The sequence below is a fragment of the Syngnathus scovelli genome, chromosome 1, assembly GCF_024217435.2.
Source record: "Syngnathus scovelli strain Florida chromosome 1, RoL_Ssco_1.2, whole genome shotgun sequence".
In the NCBI taxonomy this organism is placed as follows: domain Eukaryota; kingdom Metazoa; phylum Chordata; class Actinopteri; order Syngnathiformes; family Syngnathidae; genus Syngnathus; species Syngnathus scovelli.
Window position 1 is genome coordinate 24,362,712 of NC_090847.1, and position 18,491 is coordinate 24,381,202.

General features: G+C 47.8%; 2 protein-coding genes and 1 long non-coding RNA gene across 12 annotated transcripts; 2 read left to right on the plus strand and 1 right to left on the minus strand.

Moving 5' to 3' along the window:
- Nucleotides 1-1,168: 1,168 nt before the first annotated feature.
- LOC125979791 (FH2 domain-containing protein 1) lies at nt 1,169-8,798 on the plus strand. Of its 9 annotated transcripts, none has more exons than XM_049738404.2 (15): nt 1,169-1,497; nt 2,517-2,619; nt 3,714-4,028; nt 4,092-4,250; nt 4,442-4,503; nt 5,317-5,419; nt 5,517-5,602; nt 5,690-5,790; nt 5,869-5,939; nt 6,006-6,113; nt 6,236-6,306; nt 6,379-6,496; nt 6,607-6,771; nt 6,899-6,994; nt 7,061-8,798. In XM_049738404.2, exons 3-15 carry the CDS (start codon nt 3,840-3,842, stop codon nt 8,672-8,674), a joined length of 2,943 nt encoding a protein of 980 aa, XP_049594361.1. In that variant the 5' UTR covers nt 1,169-1,497; nt 2,517-2,619; nt 3,714-3,839; the 3' UTR covers nt 8,675-8,798. The 9 variants fall into 9 exon arrangements, with proteins under 9 accessions (XP_049594361.1, XP_049594380.1, XP_049594400.1 ...); XM_049738423.2 differs by having other exon boundaries at nt 3,750-4,028; XM_049738443.2 differs by having other exon boundaries at nt 1,169-1,353.
- A 757-nt stretch (nt 8,799-9,555) lies between these two features.
- On the minus strand, nt 9,556-11,022 carry LOC125979825 (uncharacterized). Its single transcript, XR_007485420.1, has 2 exons — nt 10,701-11,022; nt 9,556-10,240 (listed from the first exon to the last, which is right to left on the minus strand). It is a non-coding gene; the product is annotated as an uncharacterized lncRNA (long non-coding RNA).
- Nucleotides 11,023-11,413: 391 nt separating this feature from the next.
- Nucleotides 11,414-14,712, plus strand: ccnb3 (cyclin B3). Of its 2 annotated transcripts, none has more exons than XM_049738514.1 (12): nt 11,414-11,562; nt 11,715-11,779; nt 11,860-11,964; nt 12,329-12,444; nt 12,507-12,618; nt 12,679-12,777; nt 12,951-13,043; nt 13,126-13,263; nt 13,365-13,520; nt 13,728-13,877; nt 13,945-14,075; nt 14,405-14,712. In XM_049738514.1, exons 2-12 carry the CDS (start codon nt 11,720-11,722, stop codon nt 14,496-14,498), a joined length of 1,254 nt encoding a protein of 417 aa, XP_049594471.1. In that variant the 5' UTR covers nt 11,414-11,562; nt 11,715-11,719; the 3' UTR covers nt 14,499-14,712. The 2 variants fall into 2 exon arrangements, with proteins under 2 accessions (XP_049594471.1, XP_049594482.1); XM_049738525.1 differs by having other exon boundaries at nt 11,863-11,964.
- The last annotated feature ends 3,779 nt before the right edge of the window (nt 14,713-18,491 follow it).

Here is an 18,491-nt window from a genome sequence, read left to right on the forward strand (position 1 = left end):
GAATGAAATGAGGTGTCACTGCATTTGTGTTCAAGTACAGACGAGAATGCCGAAACTTTTCCATTCACGCCTCTCAGAATTTGTGTTGATTTTCAGAGAGCACGAGAAAATAAATACATTTAGTGGACGTACTTGTGAATGAAAATGAGCGAGGAGACGATGAGAAAATGAATCTGAGAGAAATGAGGGGGAAACGTCTCCAATTGAGCCTTGCGGGCCTTGAGTGCAAAAGTTTGCACACCATGCGCGGATCTAGTGGCTTGTTGGCTCTTTGGGGGAAGCAAACGCTTGATGACTCAGACTACTCCTCGATGGGATTGTTATCTTGTACGCATTTTCAGGCTCTTACACAGGGCGACCAGATTTGGGTTTTTGAAAAGGAAGGGGGGTGGGGGGGGGGTCATGAATGTGTCTGTGTATGTTATGACACAAATGACATGTCTGTATCGCAATTGCATTTATTGGTTTGAATAGCGCCAAACATACGTAAAATACTTTTGATTAATAATATTTATAATATAAATATAATAAGAAAAGGTCTGAATGAAAGGGCTGAATGAAAAATTTGATAAGAATAATATGAGACATATTATTCTTACCGAATTTTTCATTCAGCTCCTCCGTGAACGTGCAGTTTCGTTTCGGCATTGCTTGTAAACACTCGGTGTAAGATGACGAGCCCACCCTACATCCACACGCACACGCACACGCGCGTGCGCGCACACACACACACACACGCACACACACACACGCACACGCACACACACACGGAGAGACAATCAGCAAAGTGATACATTTGAGGAGAAAGGCGTGACTCATTTGCGAACCATACTGAGAAACCTGGAATTGAGTGAAACGGAACGGAGTGGCAATTCTATTGTCAATGTACTGTACATGTATTACGTTTGAGGCGGTCCAACAAAATCCCGGATGATTTTTGAAATTCCCCCGGCCTTTTCTTTTTTCTTTTCTCAAAAGTAGGACATGTCCGGGAAAAAGAGGACGTCTGGTCAGCCTAACGCAAACAAATTTAAAAATAAGAAATGTGGCCCGTCACACCTCAGTGAGTGCGTGCGTGCGTTCGTACAGCGCGTGAGCGTGTTCGTGCGCGCGTGTGTGTACAGGCAGAAATCTGTTTCCGGTGAAGGGTGGGGCACGCGCAAGTCTTATCTTTGCCGCACACACCGGAGTACGCACATAAGCGCTCGTTTCGAAATAGTCTCTCATGTGTTGCGCGTGCATGCCGCGGTAGTCACGCATGCGCTGTGGTCGGCTTGCGACGCACACGCGCTGCAATTGAGTATCACCAGCGGCTTCTCGGGAAATAGTTCATTTTCTCGGTGTGGAGACTCGGTGAGTTGTTTTTGATTCGTGTTGCTGTTGTGGTGACTTGTGGCTGACTAGCGGCCAGGCTAACTAGCGCCACAATCGACTGACTACTGAGGCGTTGTGGTCCGTCAAGGAGCCTCACCTGCGCTAAACATCTGTCACATTTTGGTGAGTCAGATATTTTCCATATGTACTTGGTGGTAGTCTGAGTTCGACATAGTTGTTCTCACGAGACTTTTTATTTCCTTGTGAGCAATGTACAGCGCGAAAACATCTGTCTTTGTTGCCATGGAAACTCGGCCCCTGCTTCAGCATCCTGACTCCGAGCAGGCGAGCTGCCCACTCCCCCCACCCCCTAGAATATCAAATACAGTCTGCGTGTCATGATTTGATGCTGTAGTCGAAGTCGTGCTGCTCCTTCTGTTGTGCCTGCCTTGGCCTACTAGGGGCGCTATTGTGTAATACAATCATGCAAAATACACTTGTTTCCAGACGACTTTAAAGTTGTAATGTTTGTAGTTTTTGAGAAGACAAATATGCCTGTGGTAATTGTACTGTACGATCTCTCTACATGTTCAAATAGCTCAACTATCTACTCTATTATTGGTTGAAAAATGGGGGAGTGGGGGTGTTTTTAGCATTTACCCTGCATTTTACAGTACTTTTAAAATCTTCTTCCCAAAAAACATCAGCAGAACTTCTTTGCTTGCTTTTTTCCACTCTTTCTGCTTCTTGTCTTATTTTTAGGCGTGTGATGTCACACCCATCTGCAGCCTATTTATCCGTTTCTCACCCATTCCCAAGTTTAACAGCTGAAGGTGTTAACAAGGCCCCATGCTTCTTTTTACCATGCACGTGATGGAGCTTCTCACCTCACATCCGACACCTTGTCACTGGTGTGGAAAAGGCTGTAGAAACTTCCACATGATTTGTCACCTTGTATGAGTCAGCCCTCATTTGTGGAAGTGTGACAGGTCAGATGAATTAGTAGTGTCAATATTTGCCCGCGTTGGGTCGACAGAGGTGTGCGAGTGCCTGTTCTGTAAAGCACATTTGATGTTCCGGCCTGGTGTTAAGTTCCCAACGTGAATGCAAGTGGACGCCGTGTTCTGACGAACCGGAGCAATCTTGTTGAACGAGCGCTCTCCTCAATCCCCCCTCCCCCCTCTGGATTTTTCTTCAAACAGATTCTACTTCTGTGGTCTCCTAGCTGCGTTTTTGTTCATCGCATGCCCGTCAGAACTGCCAAGAGAATCGGTGGCAGGTGATCCGGTTCAGCTCTCCATAAAGGTCAGTGCTGACTGTGGGAGCATGAAGCCAAGTTTGTTTGGATCGATGGTTCACGATGGGGTCAACAGAGAGGCTTTTTATGGTATGTTTGGGAAATTGCATGGGATGGTGTCATCGGGGCTTCGAATCAGCTCCAGGAGGCGCCCCATTAAAAGCCGTCGCCACACATGCGGCGACTGTCATGTCGGCATCAGACAAACAAAGCCCCGTTGTTGGTGAGTCGCTTCATTGAGCGCGGCGGTTTTGAGCGGTTGCCACGGTAGCACGTGGCATCTGGGCAACAGCCGCGAAATAGATGATTGAAGCCCATTGGATATTCTGCTGACTTTTGAGTGACCCACCTTTCACTGCTTTTTATTTCTTGTTTTGCTCTGAGCTCAAACTGTCGTGACCAGTTAGGTCAAGTCAAAAAGGTGCACTTATGTTACTTGTGTTGACATATACTAAGGAACATGTACTAGTACACAATTTAAAATGTTTGGTGTTCAAACACCTTTTTCACTTTCACTCATACAAAAGTACATATTTGTACAGGTATCACAACAAGCAGCAGGTCTTCTTCATTGAACCGTTTTAAAGAAGATTGCCTCACTCATACGACTTCTTTCGTGTCTGTGCATGGTTGGCGTTTTAAGTTTTTAATGGTCTGATGTCCTGTTCTGTCATGTTTGTTACTGTGCATAGTGAATAGTGCACTCGAGTTGAATTTGAAGAAAAGGGTGAATTCAATCCAAATCGCTATACCGGTCAGAAAATAACAATTCAGTCTTTTGCTCAAATCGTTTTGCTTTGCGTCTTAACATTAGCGCCGCAAGAGGAAGAGCTATTGGGGGGGAGCACCTTGCATGCGGTGCCAAGAAAAACCAGACCAGCAGGTTTCACTCACAAGTACACAAAGTCAGCTCGCACGTGAACTTTCAAATGACATCAATGTGAAAGACACACGCACGCACACACACACGAGCACACACGCACACACAAACACACGCTTAAATCCAGCAAGCTGTGGTTTTGGGCCTGTGTGGAGATGTCTTCAGGTAGTGGCTGCTTAACCGCAGGAGTTTTTTTAAATTGTTTTATTATATTTTTTTTAGTTCCTCGTGTGTGAACATGGACTGTCAAAAACGCAGGCTGGGAGGTGCCATTCCGTATGAAGCAAAATGATTGGCCATCATGCACGACCGTGACCTCGCCGCCGCTCCCGTCTGTCTGCCGCCGGGATGCGCATGATGGACGGCGTGTCGCCGGCCAGTGAGAACCAGACGGCGGACATGATGCCGCCGCCGCCGCCTCCTCCACCACCTCCGCCTCTCCCTCCGCCGACTCCCCTTCCAGGAGCGTCCACAGGAGGCCTGAGGCTCAGTAAGAGGGTGAGGAGTTTCTTCTGGAAGACAATCCCGGAAGAGCAGGTAAGGAAGGAAGCGCACCTCGTCCGGCTGCGTGTGAAGGCGACGTTTCCTTTGGGCCGGCAGGTGCGGGGGCGCACCAACCTGTGGACGCAGGGCCAGGCGCAGCAGCACTACCAGATAGACGCCAACACGGTAGAAGAACTCTTTTGTCAGACACGAGACGGCGACACACCTGCAAGGGGAGGGAGGGGCCGCTCCTCCCTGCGAGACACAAAGGACCAGGTTGGTAATGATGAAGACGGTGACGATGACAACAGTAACGATAAAAAAAAGTTATGACAACGGCAGTGCCGTCAGCAATTCACTTCAATTCCACCTCTGTGACGACGACGATGATCAAAAACAGCAACGAGGTCGATTCAATGTAACTTGGTGTCGACGGCGGCAACGATCATTCCAATGTCGGCCCGCAGGTCTCCATCTTGGACAACAAGCGAGCGATGAACGTGGCCATCTTCCTCAAACAGTTCAAGAGGTAAAAAGCGACAGAGGCGCCCTCATGCCCACAAGGTGTTGTGGGTAAAACACACGGCGTCACGACCATTGCATGTCCGTGAGCATTTTAGGACAGTGTGCAAAAAGAAAAAAAGTTAAATATATTGTTATTTTGCTACTATTGGGATCCCATAAATTAATCAAATGTCACTGCTATTTATTAATTTAAAATGAATTAACCGCATCTTTAAAGCGAACCTGGCAACTGATGTCATTTTCAGGCCACAGCAACTGGCAAGATGGCTGCCCCCTGAAAGAACAGGCTGATTTTGCCTGTTTAATTCAAATTCCTACTATTAATCAAAACACACGACTATTTAGGCTACACAGAACGCTACTACAAAAAAAAAAAACATGGTTGGGTTGACTTCCGCTTTAATTCCTATTTGACAAGTGCAATATTAATCAGAATACAGTGTTTGGAATAGTGTAAGATTGTAATGAAAAAAAATGGAGTTGATTTTGGTTTAAAGGTATATAAATGTAACAAAATATACAAATTATGATTGTGTTTGAGTGATTAGTTTTAAGGGAAAACATTGTAAATAATTGCAACAAGGACAGCATGGTCAAATGCATCATCCAGAAAAGTAAAAGGTGAAAACGTCACAGATGTTTGTCAAGCTCCAAGTAAGACAAGACGCAAAACACCGAGTCAAACGTGACATTTGTGTTTGCGTGCTGTTGAGCGTGTTTACTCAACACTGCGGCGCACACAAAAGCCCTATTGCACCCTTGCTAGCAGGAAGCGCTCGCTTCAATTTAAGGATTAGCACTCGTCCTTCTCGTTCAGGTCCAATCAGGCCATCGTCAACGACATTCGCAATGGCAACAGTGAGCCTTACGGGGCGGAGCCTCTTCGAGAGCTGATGAAGCTTCTACCAGAGGCGGACGAGGTATGGTCCACTTTTCCGCTAACTGAGGTCATTTTGCATGTGCGTAAAAGCGCAAGTGTGTGCTAGCGAGTGATTCCTAATTTGTGTTTGGAGCAAGGTGAAGAAGATGAAGGCGTACGACGGCGACGGATCGAGGCTGCCGTTGGCCGACTCCTTTGTCTTCCTGCTCATTCAGCTCCCCAGGTCAGCCGCTAAGCTTTCGCACGCTGCGTCGCCGCTGGCGGATGGCGGATGGCTCGTCATCATTGCGCTGTCCTGATCGGTCTGCAGTTACGCCGCGCGCATCGAGTGCATGCTGGGCAAGGAGGAGATTCCTGGCATGTGCCAAGCCATGCGGGCACATATTGACGTCCTTCGCTCTGCAACCAAAGGTGAGGCCAAAGCCATTAGTGTCGGCTCCTCGTCCTCCTATGTGTTTTGAGAGAGTGCTAATGCTTTCTCCGCTGCAGAGGTTCTGGGCTGTAAGGAGCTGCACACCGTCCTCCACTTGGTGCTGCAGGCCGGGAACATCCTTAACGCTGTGAGCCACTCCTTAGCGTGTTAACGTTGTTACAGGCGTGATAAGTCACACACGCGTGTGTTGCAGGGAGGTTACGGCGGTAACGCGGCGGGTTTCAAACTCTCGTCGCTTCTGTCTCTGGCGGACACCAAAGCCAACAAACCTGGAATGAACCTGCTGCACTTTGTGGCTCTGGTGGGTCGCCACAAACAAAAACAAGCCAAGTTCTCCTTTGCCCTCGTCTTCTTCCGCCGCATCTTTCCTTCAGTGACGTGACTGTTGGTCGTCCTCCTAACGGATCAAACTCATCTTCCCAGGAAGCCCAGAAAACCGAGGAGAAGTTATTGGACTTCCCAGTGAAGTTGAGTCATATTCAGGCCGCTTCAAGGTTAGACAGAGTCTTCTCTTCTCGGTCATGGGGTGGACGTTAGTGTGTGTGGAACTTTTCTCTTTTGCAAAGGGTCTCCTTGGAGACGTTGGATGCCGAACTGCAGCGGCTGACGTGCCACATGCGCGTTCTCGAGGAGAGTGTCCAAAAGGACAGTGAGCTCCTGCAGCAGCTGGCCGTTTTTCTGCAGGTACCGTTGACAAGTATCTTCATGACTTGCCCTATTTTTGCCAGTGTCGCTCGAGACTTGCCTGAAACTTTGTGGTGAGGATTCCTCAATTCCTTCTGACCGTGTTTTAGGACACAACAGCGGAGCTGTGCTCGTTGCGCAGCAGCCGCCAGCTGCTGAGCAAGGAGGCCGGCGAGCTGATGGACTTCTTTTGCGAGGACGCCGACACGTTCCGACTCGATGAGAGCTTTGCTGTCCTGCAGGGTTTCTGCTGCAAGTTCAGCTGCGCTGTCAAGGTAGGCTGCTGGCACAGTTTGAACAGGGCGAAAAATGTCTGCAGCAATATTTCTCGATCATATAGTACATGCTCGCAGAATGGCTCAAGCGGTTGTTGTTGACGAATGGCTCGTGTGCTGATTGAAGGAGAACAAAGAGCGGGAAGCCAGGGAGCGGTCTCGGCGCCATCGCTTGCAAGTGCTGGAGGAGCAGAAGAGACATTCGTGGGCCGGCGGCGAGGAGGTACAACCGCACCAAATCCCAAAGCGTGCTGTAAATCAGTTGACCGACCACTTTGCACTGTGGCAGGTGGGGGGCACAATCAGCTCGTACTACAGTAGTGAAACAGATCTTTCGGCAGCCACGTCGGAGCATGACGAGGCCAGCGTGCTCCTGGAGCTCCTCTCCCCCAAGTCGCGCAGCTGGCGCGCTTCTCGACGGCGTACGGGACACGCTCGACACTCGCCGTCGCAAAGCCCATCCTCGCCCTCCTGGAACACGTCGCCGTTGACACCGACAACTCCATACATGGCCTCCGACTTGGACAGCACCGGCCGAGACCACGCGGTTGCCTCCGTGACACAGCCGGCGCGTCGTCGCTGCAAAACACCTCCCGAAGACGGCCACGGTGACGCTAACGACGGCGGGAACATCGTGGCGCTCCTGGAGAACTGTTCGCTGGTCCCTGAGCCAAAGACCTCCAGAGAGATTGGTGTCATTGCTTGCCTCCGCGATGTCGCCACCGTGGGTGCGGTAGAGCCGCGAGCTTCCGAAGAGGCGACGACAGCGCAGGCGGCGGTGACGTGGTGCGTGACGGCCGTGTGCGAGACTGACCAACCGGGAGAACAAGACCCGGCGTCCTTTGTTGCTCCGACCCATTCCGAGCCAGTCAGTCACCAACCGCCGCCTTCCTCGTCGCTTTCCGTCCCACCCGTGGATTTTCCTCAGCCAGACCAGCGCAAGAAGTCTGGCTCGTCGGAAGCTGTCGCTACTGTCGCGAGCGGGATCCCATCCAAGCTGGTGCGCACCCTCACCAGCTCTGAAAATCAAAACATGAGGAAAGTAGTGCCCATTTCCAGGACAGGCAGAGAGAAACGAGGAGAGAAGCCCTCTCTTGCTCAGTCATCCCGACGCGCCAGCCTCCAGCTCCAGGATTCAACAGCACGCCGTGTTCCTTCTGCTCGCAAGCCAGCAGAGAAGATATGTCGCTCGACGCTGCAATCGCATGGCGTTAAACGCAGCGGCGGCCCTGCCGCCGACGGCTCACCTGTTGCTCGTCCTCCCAACCTGTCGCCAGGCCCGTCTTTCGCCCGAAACACCGCTTCTTCCTCTTTCAGACAAACGCAAGCCGGCTGTCCGCCAGCGAATGTCCCCAAACATGCTTCTGAAGCATCCTCCAAAGCTTCCGCATCTGCCGCGTACCCTCGCGCCTCCTCATCTTTGTCCTCGCCCAAGAGGACTCTGAGTAAGAAGGGACCTCCAAGCATTGGCACACAGAGTATCAGGCCATCGGCAGGCATCAGCACGCCACCAAACATCAGGCCCACTTCGGAAATCAGAATCCCAGCGAGTGCCAGGGCACCAGCGAGTGCCAGGGCACCAGCGAGTGCCAGGGCACCAGCGAGTGCCAGGGCTCCCTCGAGTGCCAGGGCTCCCTCGAGTGCCAGGGCATCACCAGGAATCAGCACACCACCAAACATCAGGCCCCCTTTGAGAGTCAGGGCACCTGCAAGTGTCAAGACTCTTTCGAGTGCGAGATCACCTCGGAATTCCAAGACGTCGTCAACCGTCGGGAAGCCTCTGGACTCGACAGCCCCCAACTCCCCGGCCTCCTCTAAAAGCCACAGAGGTGACGGAAGCTTCTCGGACAAGTCTGGCCAATCGCGGCGTTCGCTGGAGGTCCGCAAACCCAGCTGGAGATAACACGAGACACGGATAACATGAACTACCACAAGCAGATACTCTCTTCACGAAATGAGCATTTGTGATTATTCCATGCTACGCAAGTTTGGCTTTACTCAATAAAGGGAGCAATTTGTACTGAGAACAGTGAATTCCTTGTTAGATGATTCACAGCTGTTAACTTGACTGACATGTTCATTTCTGTGTCACTGGGAGTCTGGTGGCTTTGGGAAGCTGTCGCTCATCGAAGAAAAATGTCTCGGGAAACCTTCGCAATGCCAAGATTAGATTAGAAAAAGCATTATTTGTATGAAAATGCAGGAACTGTAGTAGAACCCTTCCATTTTTATTTTCATGTATTTTCAAGCTTCTTGCAACTCCTCCCACAAAGCAAAAAAATGAAACCCTTGTTCCAATTCATGACATTTGCCAGTTCCAAAATAGGAGGAGCAAGCTAAACGCTTCCTTTCATTCCTTGTCACAACATACAGCAAAGCTCTAGTGGTCATCTGTCACGCCAGGAGGTCCAATGTCTCAAAGTGCGGGGTTCCAATGCCTCCATGTGATCATGCTTTTAGGAACTAGCTACTCCCATCTTGTCCTCTTGTGTCAGCCACTCAAAAATGATGGCAAAATTCAAGTCGCTGCTTTGCTTTGCTTTGCTTTGCTTTGCTTTTCTTCCCCTCGCCCACAGTCCAATGAGAGTGGTGTCGTCCGGAGAAGAGTCGCCTGAGGGGCAATTGTTGGTGTAGAGCAGTGAGGTGCGCCCCCCTAGGCGGTGCGATACCAAGGGGGGCGCGTGTGACACCAGGCAACATGCTCTTCCTTTGGCTGTACTAGATTAAAGGAGTATCCGCTCTAACGTGGAGAGAGCACGGAACACTCGCATACAACGCACAAAGCAGGCGATAAAAAGTATTTTTATTGTATTTTTTCCAACATAAAATGGCAGTTGGTCAAGAATATTTATAGTTTAAATAAATTATAATTCATTTTTAATTTCAGGCAAAGTGATGCACATGGAATTTGTTCTGTTACAGACTAAAAACCAATGTTATTAATAGTTATTCTTTATTGTAAGTTGATCTTTCCTTTTTATTTATATTTTGTTTTCTTTAATGTTAATAACATGGGGAGGGGGGGCCCGAAATGATTTCTTCTCCTTGAAAGAGAGAGAGTAGGTGATAACGGCGATGGAGGTGTGAGCATGGGGGTTGTGGGGGGAACTGTACTCAGCCAGCTCGGCCTCCTGTTAAAGTTTCCAAAGGGTGCTCCCATCTTGTGGACAGTTTGACCTTTTGTGAAAACAACCGTGGCGCCTACGCGTTCTCATATCAAAGTTTGAAGAGAGGAAGTGATGATGCTTCCAGCCAGTTGTCGGGCGAGTGCACCAACTGGGTCTTGGTCACCCGGTCGGCTGCTTTTGCCACGCAAGAGTTGGCCGACGACGTCGCGGGCCAGATAGTCGGCGAAAGTATCCAAGGCGGATCTGGGAATGCAGGTGGGCGGATTGGATCGCTGCTGCCCTTCCTTCACGTGTCCGGATAACCCGCTGGGATTTTCAGTCAATGTATTCATCGTGGTTCCCTATTGATATGGAAACAGAGTCGATCAGACAGATCGGATCAAGGCCAGTCCGATCAAAGCAGCAGCAGTGGTGATTTCTTTTTGTTTGTTTTATCACGCCATCACTCCAAAGAATCTTCACACACATCAACAGCAGACCACATTACTGCTCATGCAACATGCGTGAAGGACGAGGGCCTCTTGCAACAGTTGGAGGCCACGCATAGGCCCGTTCCCTATAGCTGTTCATTCTTTATAGTGACCTGGTTTTTGGTCCCCGTGAATGTTGTTGGCATCAGGCGGAATCATTGTATCTCCGAAATCATCACTTTTCAGTAGAACCCCAAAATGGCGGGATTTGTTCAACCATAAGCAATGCATAATAACAACATGTACACACTTTGCGAAAATATCACCACAAAAACAGTACAATGTAGAAAACAAAAACAAATAAATGCAATCATTGTTACATCGAACTCACCTAAAGGTTTTCTCAATGCTCCCACGACACTTGTGTCACTGAGTTTGAACACAAACCACCACGCTCACTTCCTGAGCCTTTAACAGGAAGTGTATTGAGTGTGTGTGTGTGTGTGTGCGTGCGTGCGCGCATTAATATCCTTGATATGACTAGAAATCGAGTGTGCTGTTTGCATTGTATTTGTGCTGTCATCCTGACCTCTGAGGCCTATTTGGAACAATTGCTGGGATGTGTGTAAAGTTTGCAAGTAGTAATAATTGACTCAGTTGTCATCACTTGGTGAGAAAAAAAGCACATGACTGAATCTAAATGTTACTGTGTGGATGGTGGTGTCAAGTATTGTATTTTTTCAGAGGACACTATTCGTTGGTCACGTGTTTCAAAGCTATATAAATTCGTATTGGTCGATTCCCAGCCTTGGCCCTTTGTGTGTTTGAAAGTAATGCAGGATAGAAGAATCCCGGTAACATTTGGAACTCGACCACAAATACAAGATGAGAAGTTGACTTTGTTTTTGCATTGGGATTCATTTAATGACCTTTTAAATGACACATAAAATAGCACCAATCAACTGAGTTACTTGGTGTTTGGCTTTGAATGCAGTAAGACCACGCGTCTCTCCCACTTGGGAGAAGACATCCAAAAAAACGAGCAGTCCTTCAAAGCCGCATTCCTAGGAGCTCGCTGATTGGTTCGCATTGCTTTAATTCTAGCCAATCGCGAGGCTGCACCATGATTCGAGTCTGCAAAAGAAAACATAACGTCGGTCTTGGCGGTTGGTAAAGCACGGCTTCCAATCTTCTTCAAGTGAACATCCTCCGCCGTTTCCCAAGCGCTCCACTTGCGGGCATCGTCACACAAGGTAAGCAAAGCGCTCCTGTTGACAGTTTGGATGCAAGCGAGTTCAGAGATTCTCGTGTTGTCCATACAAGTCGATACAGAATTGCTCCACTTTGGAGGCCTGAGCTTTGGGGCTTACGCGTTCCCCCCGATGCCAAACGCTCTGTTGTGCAGGTGCCATGCCTTCCGTCAGAAGCAGGAGAGCCCCTGTTGCTGCTGCCCTTAATGTTCCCGTTGAGGTAGGCAAAAATGTAGCCGAGTTATGCGTGCGCATGTTGTGACGCCCCTGTCCCACTCAATCATCTCGGTTGTTTTGCAGCAGCAAAATGAAGAGCAAGAAGTTTCAAAGTCCAAGAGGTCCACTTCGCCTTGCCTCGGAGTCCCCAAGCTCAAGAAAAGGACAGCCCTCGTCGACATGACCAATGTGAGCATCGCATATTGTTTCACCTCTAAAATTCACTACCAACCATCACGGCCATAGTCATCAAAGTGTCGATCAAAAAACATCACGCACGCAGGCTTTTGCGCTTCACCCCTTCGGTACACTATTGCTGTGCACATGACATGGCTGCGTGTCTTAACCAATAAAAATCACAGCATTTTTGATGATTTCAGCACGCCTGGTTTATGTTTGAATCCTAGCAAATCAATCACAATCAAGTTAGCAATCAACAATCAATGCTCGTTTTTTGGAGCCATTACACGAAACGATCGTTTTCCTGCCGCACACCCGACGATCCCTTGCCGCGTTTGGGAATTGTTGCATTCATTTGCATTGTGCTTTACAGGCTCACAAAGTCCACATCAGCTTCCTGGGCAAGAAGAAGAAGAAAAAGAAGCAGCAGCAGCAGGAGGTGACGAAAACCAGCTCGCTGTCAGAAAAAAGTCAAGCCGAGCAGCAAAGGTAGCGTCCCGCGTCTTTGGTTTCCTCGCACCGTTTCCAGCAGCTTGTTTCACGTTGCACAGCTCGACGTCTGAGGGCACTGAGGGAAAATCGTCTGAAAATGATGAAGAGGAGAAAGAGGAAGCTGAAGAGCAAGCGGTCTGCCACGTGGAGCAGGACCTTGTTACACCTGAGGTGAGCCCCCCCCCAAATCCTAGCCAGGAGAGCTTTCAATATTCACTTCCACCTCTCCAGGTTCCGGTCGAGTTTGATGTGGACTCTGAAAACCGCAACGATTGTTTCATGATTCCCGAGTACGCTAAGGACATTTTCGACTACCTCAAAAGTCGAGAGGTGAGCGGTGCAATCTGGTCCCGGCAGGAGTCTTTCTTTCTTTCTTTCTTTCTTTCTTTCTTTCTTTCTTTCTTTCTTTCTTTCTTTCTTTCTTTCTTTCTTTCTTTCTTTCTGTTTAATGATCCTTTTGGACTCTCTGGGGCCCCACGTGTATTTCTTACGCTTGCTTTCAGGAGAAGTTTGTGCTGCAAGATTACATGTGCCAGCAGCCCAACATCAACGCCGGGATGCGCGCCATCCTTGTGGACTGGCTGGTGGAAGTACAGGTGAGTGGCGTCGTCGCGTGCGACGGCTACCCGTGCCACTCTCACACTAACCCCCCCCCCACACACACACACACACCACCAGGAGAACTTTGAGCTCTACCACGAGACTCTTTACCTGGCTGTGAAGCTGACGGACCACTTCCTGGCACGGACCCCCATTCATCGTGACTCGCTGCAGCTAGTGGGCTCTACCGCCATGCTGCTGGCTTCCAAGTTTGAGGTACGCGGGTGGGGGTGCCTTTTGAGACCTGACAACCCGGAACCAAGGTTCATTCCCGCTAATAAATAGACAACACCGTGTTGTGACCGTGTGTTTTGCAGGAGCGCGACCCACTTTCCGTGGACAACTTCCTGTACATTTGTGACGACGCCTACAACAGGGAGCAGTTTCTCCGCATGGAGGCCAGCATCCTGCAAGCGCTCTCATTCGACATCGGCATCCCTGTTGCCTACCACTTCCTCCGGCGCTACGCCAAGGTAAGTCCCGAGCCAGTGTTCCTTCTTTGCATTTTCATTTGGCCAAAAGACTATAGGGAAAAGAGAAACTTTTGGCAGTGGCTTAAAGAGATCAATTGAGATAATAAATGGCGTGATGTTTAACACACATATTTTATGTGTGTGTGTTTGCAAAGAGCAAGAATGGCAGCTACGCAAGTCACTCATGTGTTTGTGCCGTGTGTGCAGTGCGCCGGCGTGGGTATGGACACGCTGACACTGGCACGCTACTTTAGCGAGCTGAGCCTGATGGACTTTGAGCTGGTGCAGGAGCGAAGCTCGCTGCTGGCGGCCGCCTGCCTGCTTCTTGCTCTGCTCACCAAAGATCGGCCAGGATGGGTACGGATTTGTGGCGACGCGTCGCCGGACGCCTTTCGTCTTGTCATTCTCGTTTCTGTGCTCGTAGCCGCCCGTCCTGCAGTTTCACAGCGGCTACGAAATTTCCGAATTGGCCCCCGTCGTCCGGAAGATTTACTCGATGGTGACGCAGCCTCCCGGCAGCGAGCTGAAGGTGGTCCGCAGCAAATACTCCCACGAGTAAGATGACACACTACAAAATTATTATTACTATTATACATTAAAACAAGGAAGAATTACTACATCTTTGGGAATTTGGGTTTCTAATTGTGCATCAGAAACCACACCGAGTCATCGTCCAACTTTTTTTTTCTCCATTTGACTGTCAATTCAACTTCATAGTCTACTTCTGCAAACAAAAAATGGAAAGAGGAAAGACTTTAGTCCACAGCCAAATAATCCCCCCCCCCCCCCCACACACACACACACACACACCTTTTCTCTCTGATTCAACATTGATATTTAACAGGTGATTTTCCAATTTATTTGTGTTCTATTCCCCTTCCCAGGGTATTTTTCCGAGTTGCTTCCCTGCCACTGGTGGGCTATGATGTCTTGGAGAAGACTTTAGAACCTCAAAGGTTCCCTCTGATACAGTTGTAAATAGTTAATATGTTAAATATTTATACTCATTGTTTGTCCCATTTTATTTCTCTAGCAAAAAGTGTTCAGGTTCTTAAAAACATTTTAGTATTGATGTTTGGCCGTTAAAAAAAAAAGAAGGTAACTTGGCAAAGGTAATTTTGTCCATTACTTTTCTAATGGCCCATGTGTATTAAGGTTTGCCAGTGTTTTAAAATAAAGATGTTTCATACTGTGAACGTCTCCATTTGACTTTTGTGGCGATTAAGACACAAGCCGCTAGAGGGCAGAAGCAGACCAGCTAGCTCGTCTGGTGAGGTTAGGGTTAGTTTCATCACGGTTCATTCGCTCGCGTTTTGTCATGACGTCACAGGTGCAGCCTTTTGGCAACAATAGTAAACAAATCCTAACTATATACCCCATATGTACAGTACAATTTGCAATCATGAATTAAATACATTCTCTTTCTAATACAAGTATTTACGCTTAATCAGCTTTGTCAGCATTAATTTGATGACGTATAGCTTATTCAACTTTATTTTGTCGGGACTATCCTGATTAGAATAGAGTCTAAGATGTATTTTCATTGCAGTTTGAATTTTAGTAAACAGCAACCTCACCCTCGGTTACCGTAAAGGATTAATTTAATGGGTTTTGAGGCTTTCTGTGTAATTTTTTGCTGTTCTATTCTTTTTCTAAACCACGAGGTAACCCCTAAGGACCACTTGCTGTTTGTATTTTAATTGTGCTGGGAGAAAATAAGTAATCTTATCACTCAGCTGTGTTTAATCTTTTGAAATAATTTGCACAGAAGTAAATTTGGTCACAATATGGGGGGTATAGGGCAAAGGTCACCCTTGTACCGAACGACTACATAATATTGTTCATAGAGAAGTGCTTGTGGCAGAAGCAATTATGAGGGGGATATTTTATTACCAAGTATTTTGAAACAATTTGCTTCAAACTGATGGTAGCCATTTGCATTCAGCATTAACCACGACGCCGCTCTCAGTTTCAAAAAGGTTGCTGACCCCTGCTCTTGACACATTACAATGAACCTGTTAATTTGCTCTTCATGGCTGGTTGCACTTTTAACGCGTCTCCAACCAGACTTGTGTGGAAAGTGCTCTGTTCAACACCAAAGCACTCTTTCACATTAGCTTTGCAATCTCATTTCTTGTTTGGTGAGTCTCACGGGCCGCTACCCCTACTTCGCCTTTAGCCATCACGATGCTTATTAGAAGTGTAGCTTATTTGCTGCCATGGAGGCGAGGAGTAGTTAGAAGAGATGATCTATACTTTGGGTGGACAATGTTTAGCCACGTCAGCAAGCAAGCGCATGAGCATGCCTTTTGAGTTAGGGTTGAAGTAAGACAAGCTTGAAAACGTTCGGTCCAGACAGTGCAAGAGGAATGCATATCCTTTAATTTGGGAGGTCCCCCAGGGGTTAGTCCCAAGTGTCCCTTTGTGTTCCCTTTGAGTGATGATCGCGATGATCTTTGATGAGGCCCCTTGCGTTGGGATTGCTCGAAAATGAGAACAGCCTGGTATAAACGGGGACATGTCTTCTGTTTTCGATCTGTGTGGTTTGATTAAGCTAGAATGCAGATGCCAAATATGAATTGGGAGGGTTAAGCGCGGCATTTTGATCTAATTACGATCAGTTGTTGGGAGATTAACTCATTATCCAAATGATCATTGGAAAACGCTTTTCACTTCCCTCGGGCGTTGACTCATGCGCTATTCTGTATACTCCCTCGCTCAGCTGCTTTGACTCCCATTCAAATTTAAGTGACGTACTTACATCCCTTTCATCCCTGGGGTCTCATATGATGTGATTCATATCCCGCTGTTATGTTTTTCCAGAGTGCGAAGAAGGCGCCGTTGCCTAGTCAGACCACAAGACAGACACGCCGTCGACGCAACAACCCAACGTCCCGTCGCCTTTCCGTGATGCTCGTAGGTGAGCTCAACACGCAATTGAGTCCTTTACATCAGGTTTAAAACTTTTAGATAGAGTACCAGAAGTTATGGAATGATTTTGCCTCATGTTGCCTTCAAGTAGAGTCACAAGTTAGCTTTGTGAAATGTTGACTTTTGTGTCCATTCTTGTTATGATGTTCTTGCGCTTCTTCGAGTGAGGATATTTTGAAATTTATCTCGTGGCCAAAATCACACCTTACCCTGGACCCTCTTTTTCCTTGAGGAGCACAATGCATCATCAGATATATATTGATAACTGCTGCGCTCACTCGGGCTGGTACCAAATATCGACAAACTAAGGCTTGGCTACGCTCGCCCTGCAAATTCAATATTGATTCAGCACATTCACAGGTTGTTTGGTTTGAGGTTGCTTTCCTTCCACCAAATAACAACAAAATGACGAGGCAAGCAAGTGACGGGCCTTTTAGCTTTCAAATCTGAAGATTGGATTATTGTGCAAGACAAGAAGTAGTTGAAAGGAAAGTTGTTCCAAGTGCCCTTTGGGATACATGAGGCTCAACCTTCAGGCCTTCAGCTTCCATCTCTCAGTTGACCGAATGATGGTCACCAAACAGCGTCGTCATGTTCCCAAACATTACAAATACCCATGAGCTGAAATACACTGGTACAAATCCACTTTCCAATCCATCTTTGGGCATTAATCAGGTGTCGCATCCCTGCCCCCCTAATCTCTTTTGTAATATCACACACACACACACACACACACACACACACACACACACACACACACGCACACACACACACACACACACACACACACACACACACACACACACACACACACACACACACACACGCACACACCAGTTGCCACCCTTCATTGTGCGTCATTATGCAAACAGGACTGGAACAGTCTAGAAAGCTCTTGTGTCTTATATAAATTCAAAGTGGAGCACATACGCTGACGCCTACAGGTGTGTCGTACGTCCACACAAATACACACACACACGCACGCACGCACACACACACACTTACACTGCACACACTCGAGCAGTATTATCATCCGCCCTCCTGACATGACACAAAATGTCTTTTAAAAGATGGCCGGCATGCGTCATCAGCCTATGTTTGTATTTTTTTTCCACCATCTCCACAAGCTTGTAACTTTTCTTTCCTTTTGATCCTGGACTGTATCATATTGACAGATCCTAAAAATATATTTTGTATGTGGCCCTTTTGGATCAGTATAGCATGGCCACACTATTTTTTCAATGCCAAGGCGGCTTCGGTCTAGGGATGCAGCTGCAATTAGAATTGGCTCTATCTAGTGGTCACGAAAGAAATTATGAATCGGGGGCACCTTATTCCACTCGAAATGAAAGACGTTTCAAAGTCCTCGTCTAGTCGGAACACAACTCTTTTGTCTCGCTGTCTTCGTACTGCCGTACTAATCATCCATCTGGGAGATTCAGACGTGTGATCAGCTGCTCTCTGTTCGTTTAACTTCTTCAAGGTCACAAAGATAGAAAGCCACAGAAAAACTTTGCCAGCCCTACAAGCTGTCTCAATGTTTTATGTTGTAATTGGCTTTTGTGCATCTGCAGAAGTGTGCAATGGAAAAAGTTTTTTCTTCGAGGACAGGGACTTTGGCGCCATTCACACGAGGGAGATGGCCACCAGGTCTCAGCACACACAGATGATATTTTTTCCGTTTTTTTTTTTTTTTTTTTTAATCCCACTTCTTATCAGTAAAGTTGGATTTTGGAGTCAAGTTTCCAATTCGGTTGCTTTCCCGAGGTTCAGCTCACATTTAAGTCATTGCTCATTTGCTGACAGAAAGACCAAGTGCTTGTAGAATTCAAAGAAACCGCAAGCATCAGTCTTGCAATATCATCTTGTTCCCTTAGGGGGTGCCATTGAACCTCAACCTGGACTCCGAAAGTCATTATGATGCATTATTTACCATACGTCAGTGAAGAGGTGTGTGTGTGTGTGTGTGTGTGTCTGATTTGATCACATCAGAAAAATTGACGTCATGCAACTCGGAGTTCAGATTGCACATTTGTAAGC

Bases quoted from the DNA above. Each gene is read 5' to 3' on its own strand.
- LOC125979791 (XM_049738404.2), top strand. From the start codon at position 3,840: ATGCGCATGATGGACGGCGTGTCGCCGGCCAGTGAGAACCAGACGGCG. The intron at 6,307-6,378 runs GTTAGACAGAGT...TCTTTTGCAAAG, and splicing joins CATATTCAGGCCGCTTCAAG to GGTCTCCTTGGAGACGTTGG. The intron at 6,497-6,606 runs GTACCGTTGACA...ACCGTGTTTTAG, and splicing joins AGCTGGCCGTTTTTCTGCAG to GACACAACAGCGGAGCTGTG.
- ccnb3 (XM_049738514.1), top strand. From the start codon at position 11,720: ATGCCTTCCGTCAGAAGCAGGAGAGCCCCTGTTGCTGCTGCCCTTAAT. The intron at 12,619-12,678 runs GTGAGCCCCCCC...CCACCTCTCCAG, and splicing joins AGGACCTTGTTACACCTGAG to GTTCCGGTCGAGTTTGATGT. The intron at 13,044-13,125 runs GTGAGTGGCGTC...ACACACCACCAG, and splicing joins ACTGGCTGGTGGAAGTACAG to GAGAACTTTGAGCTCTACCA.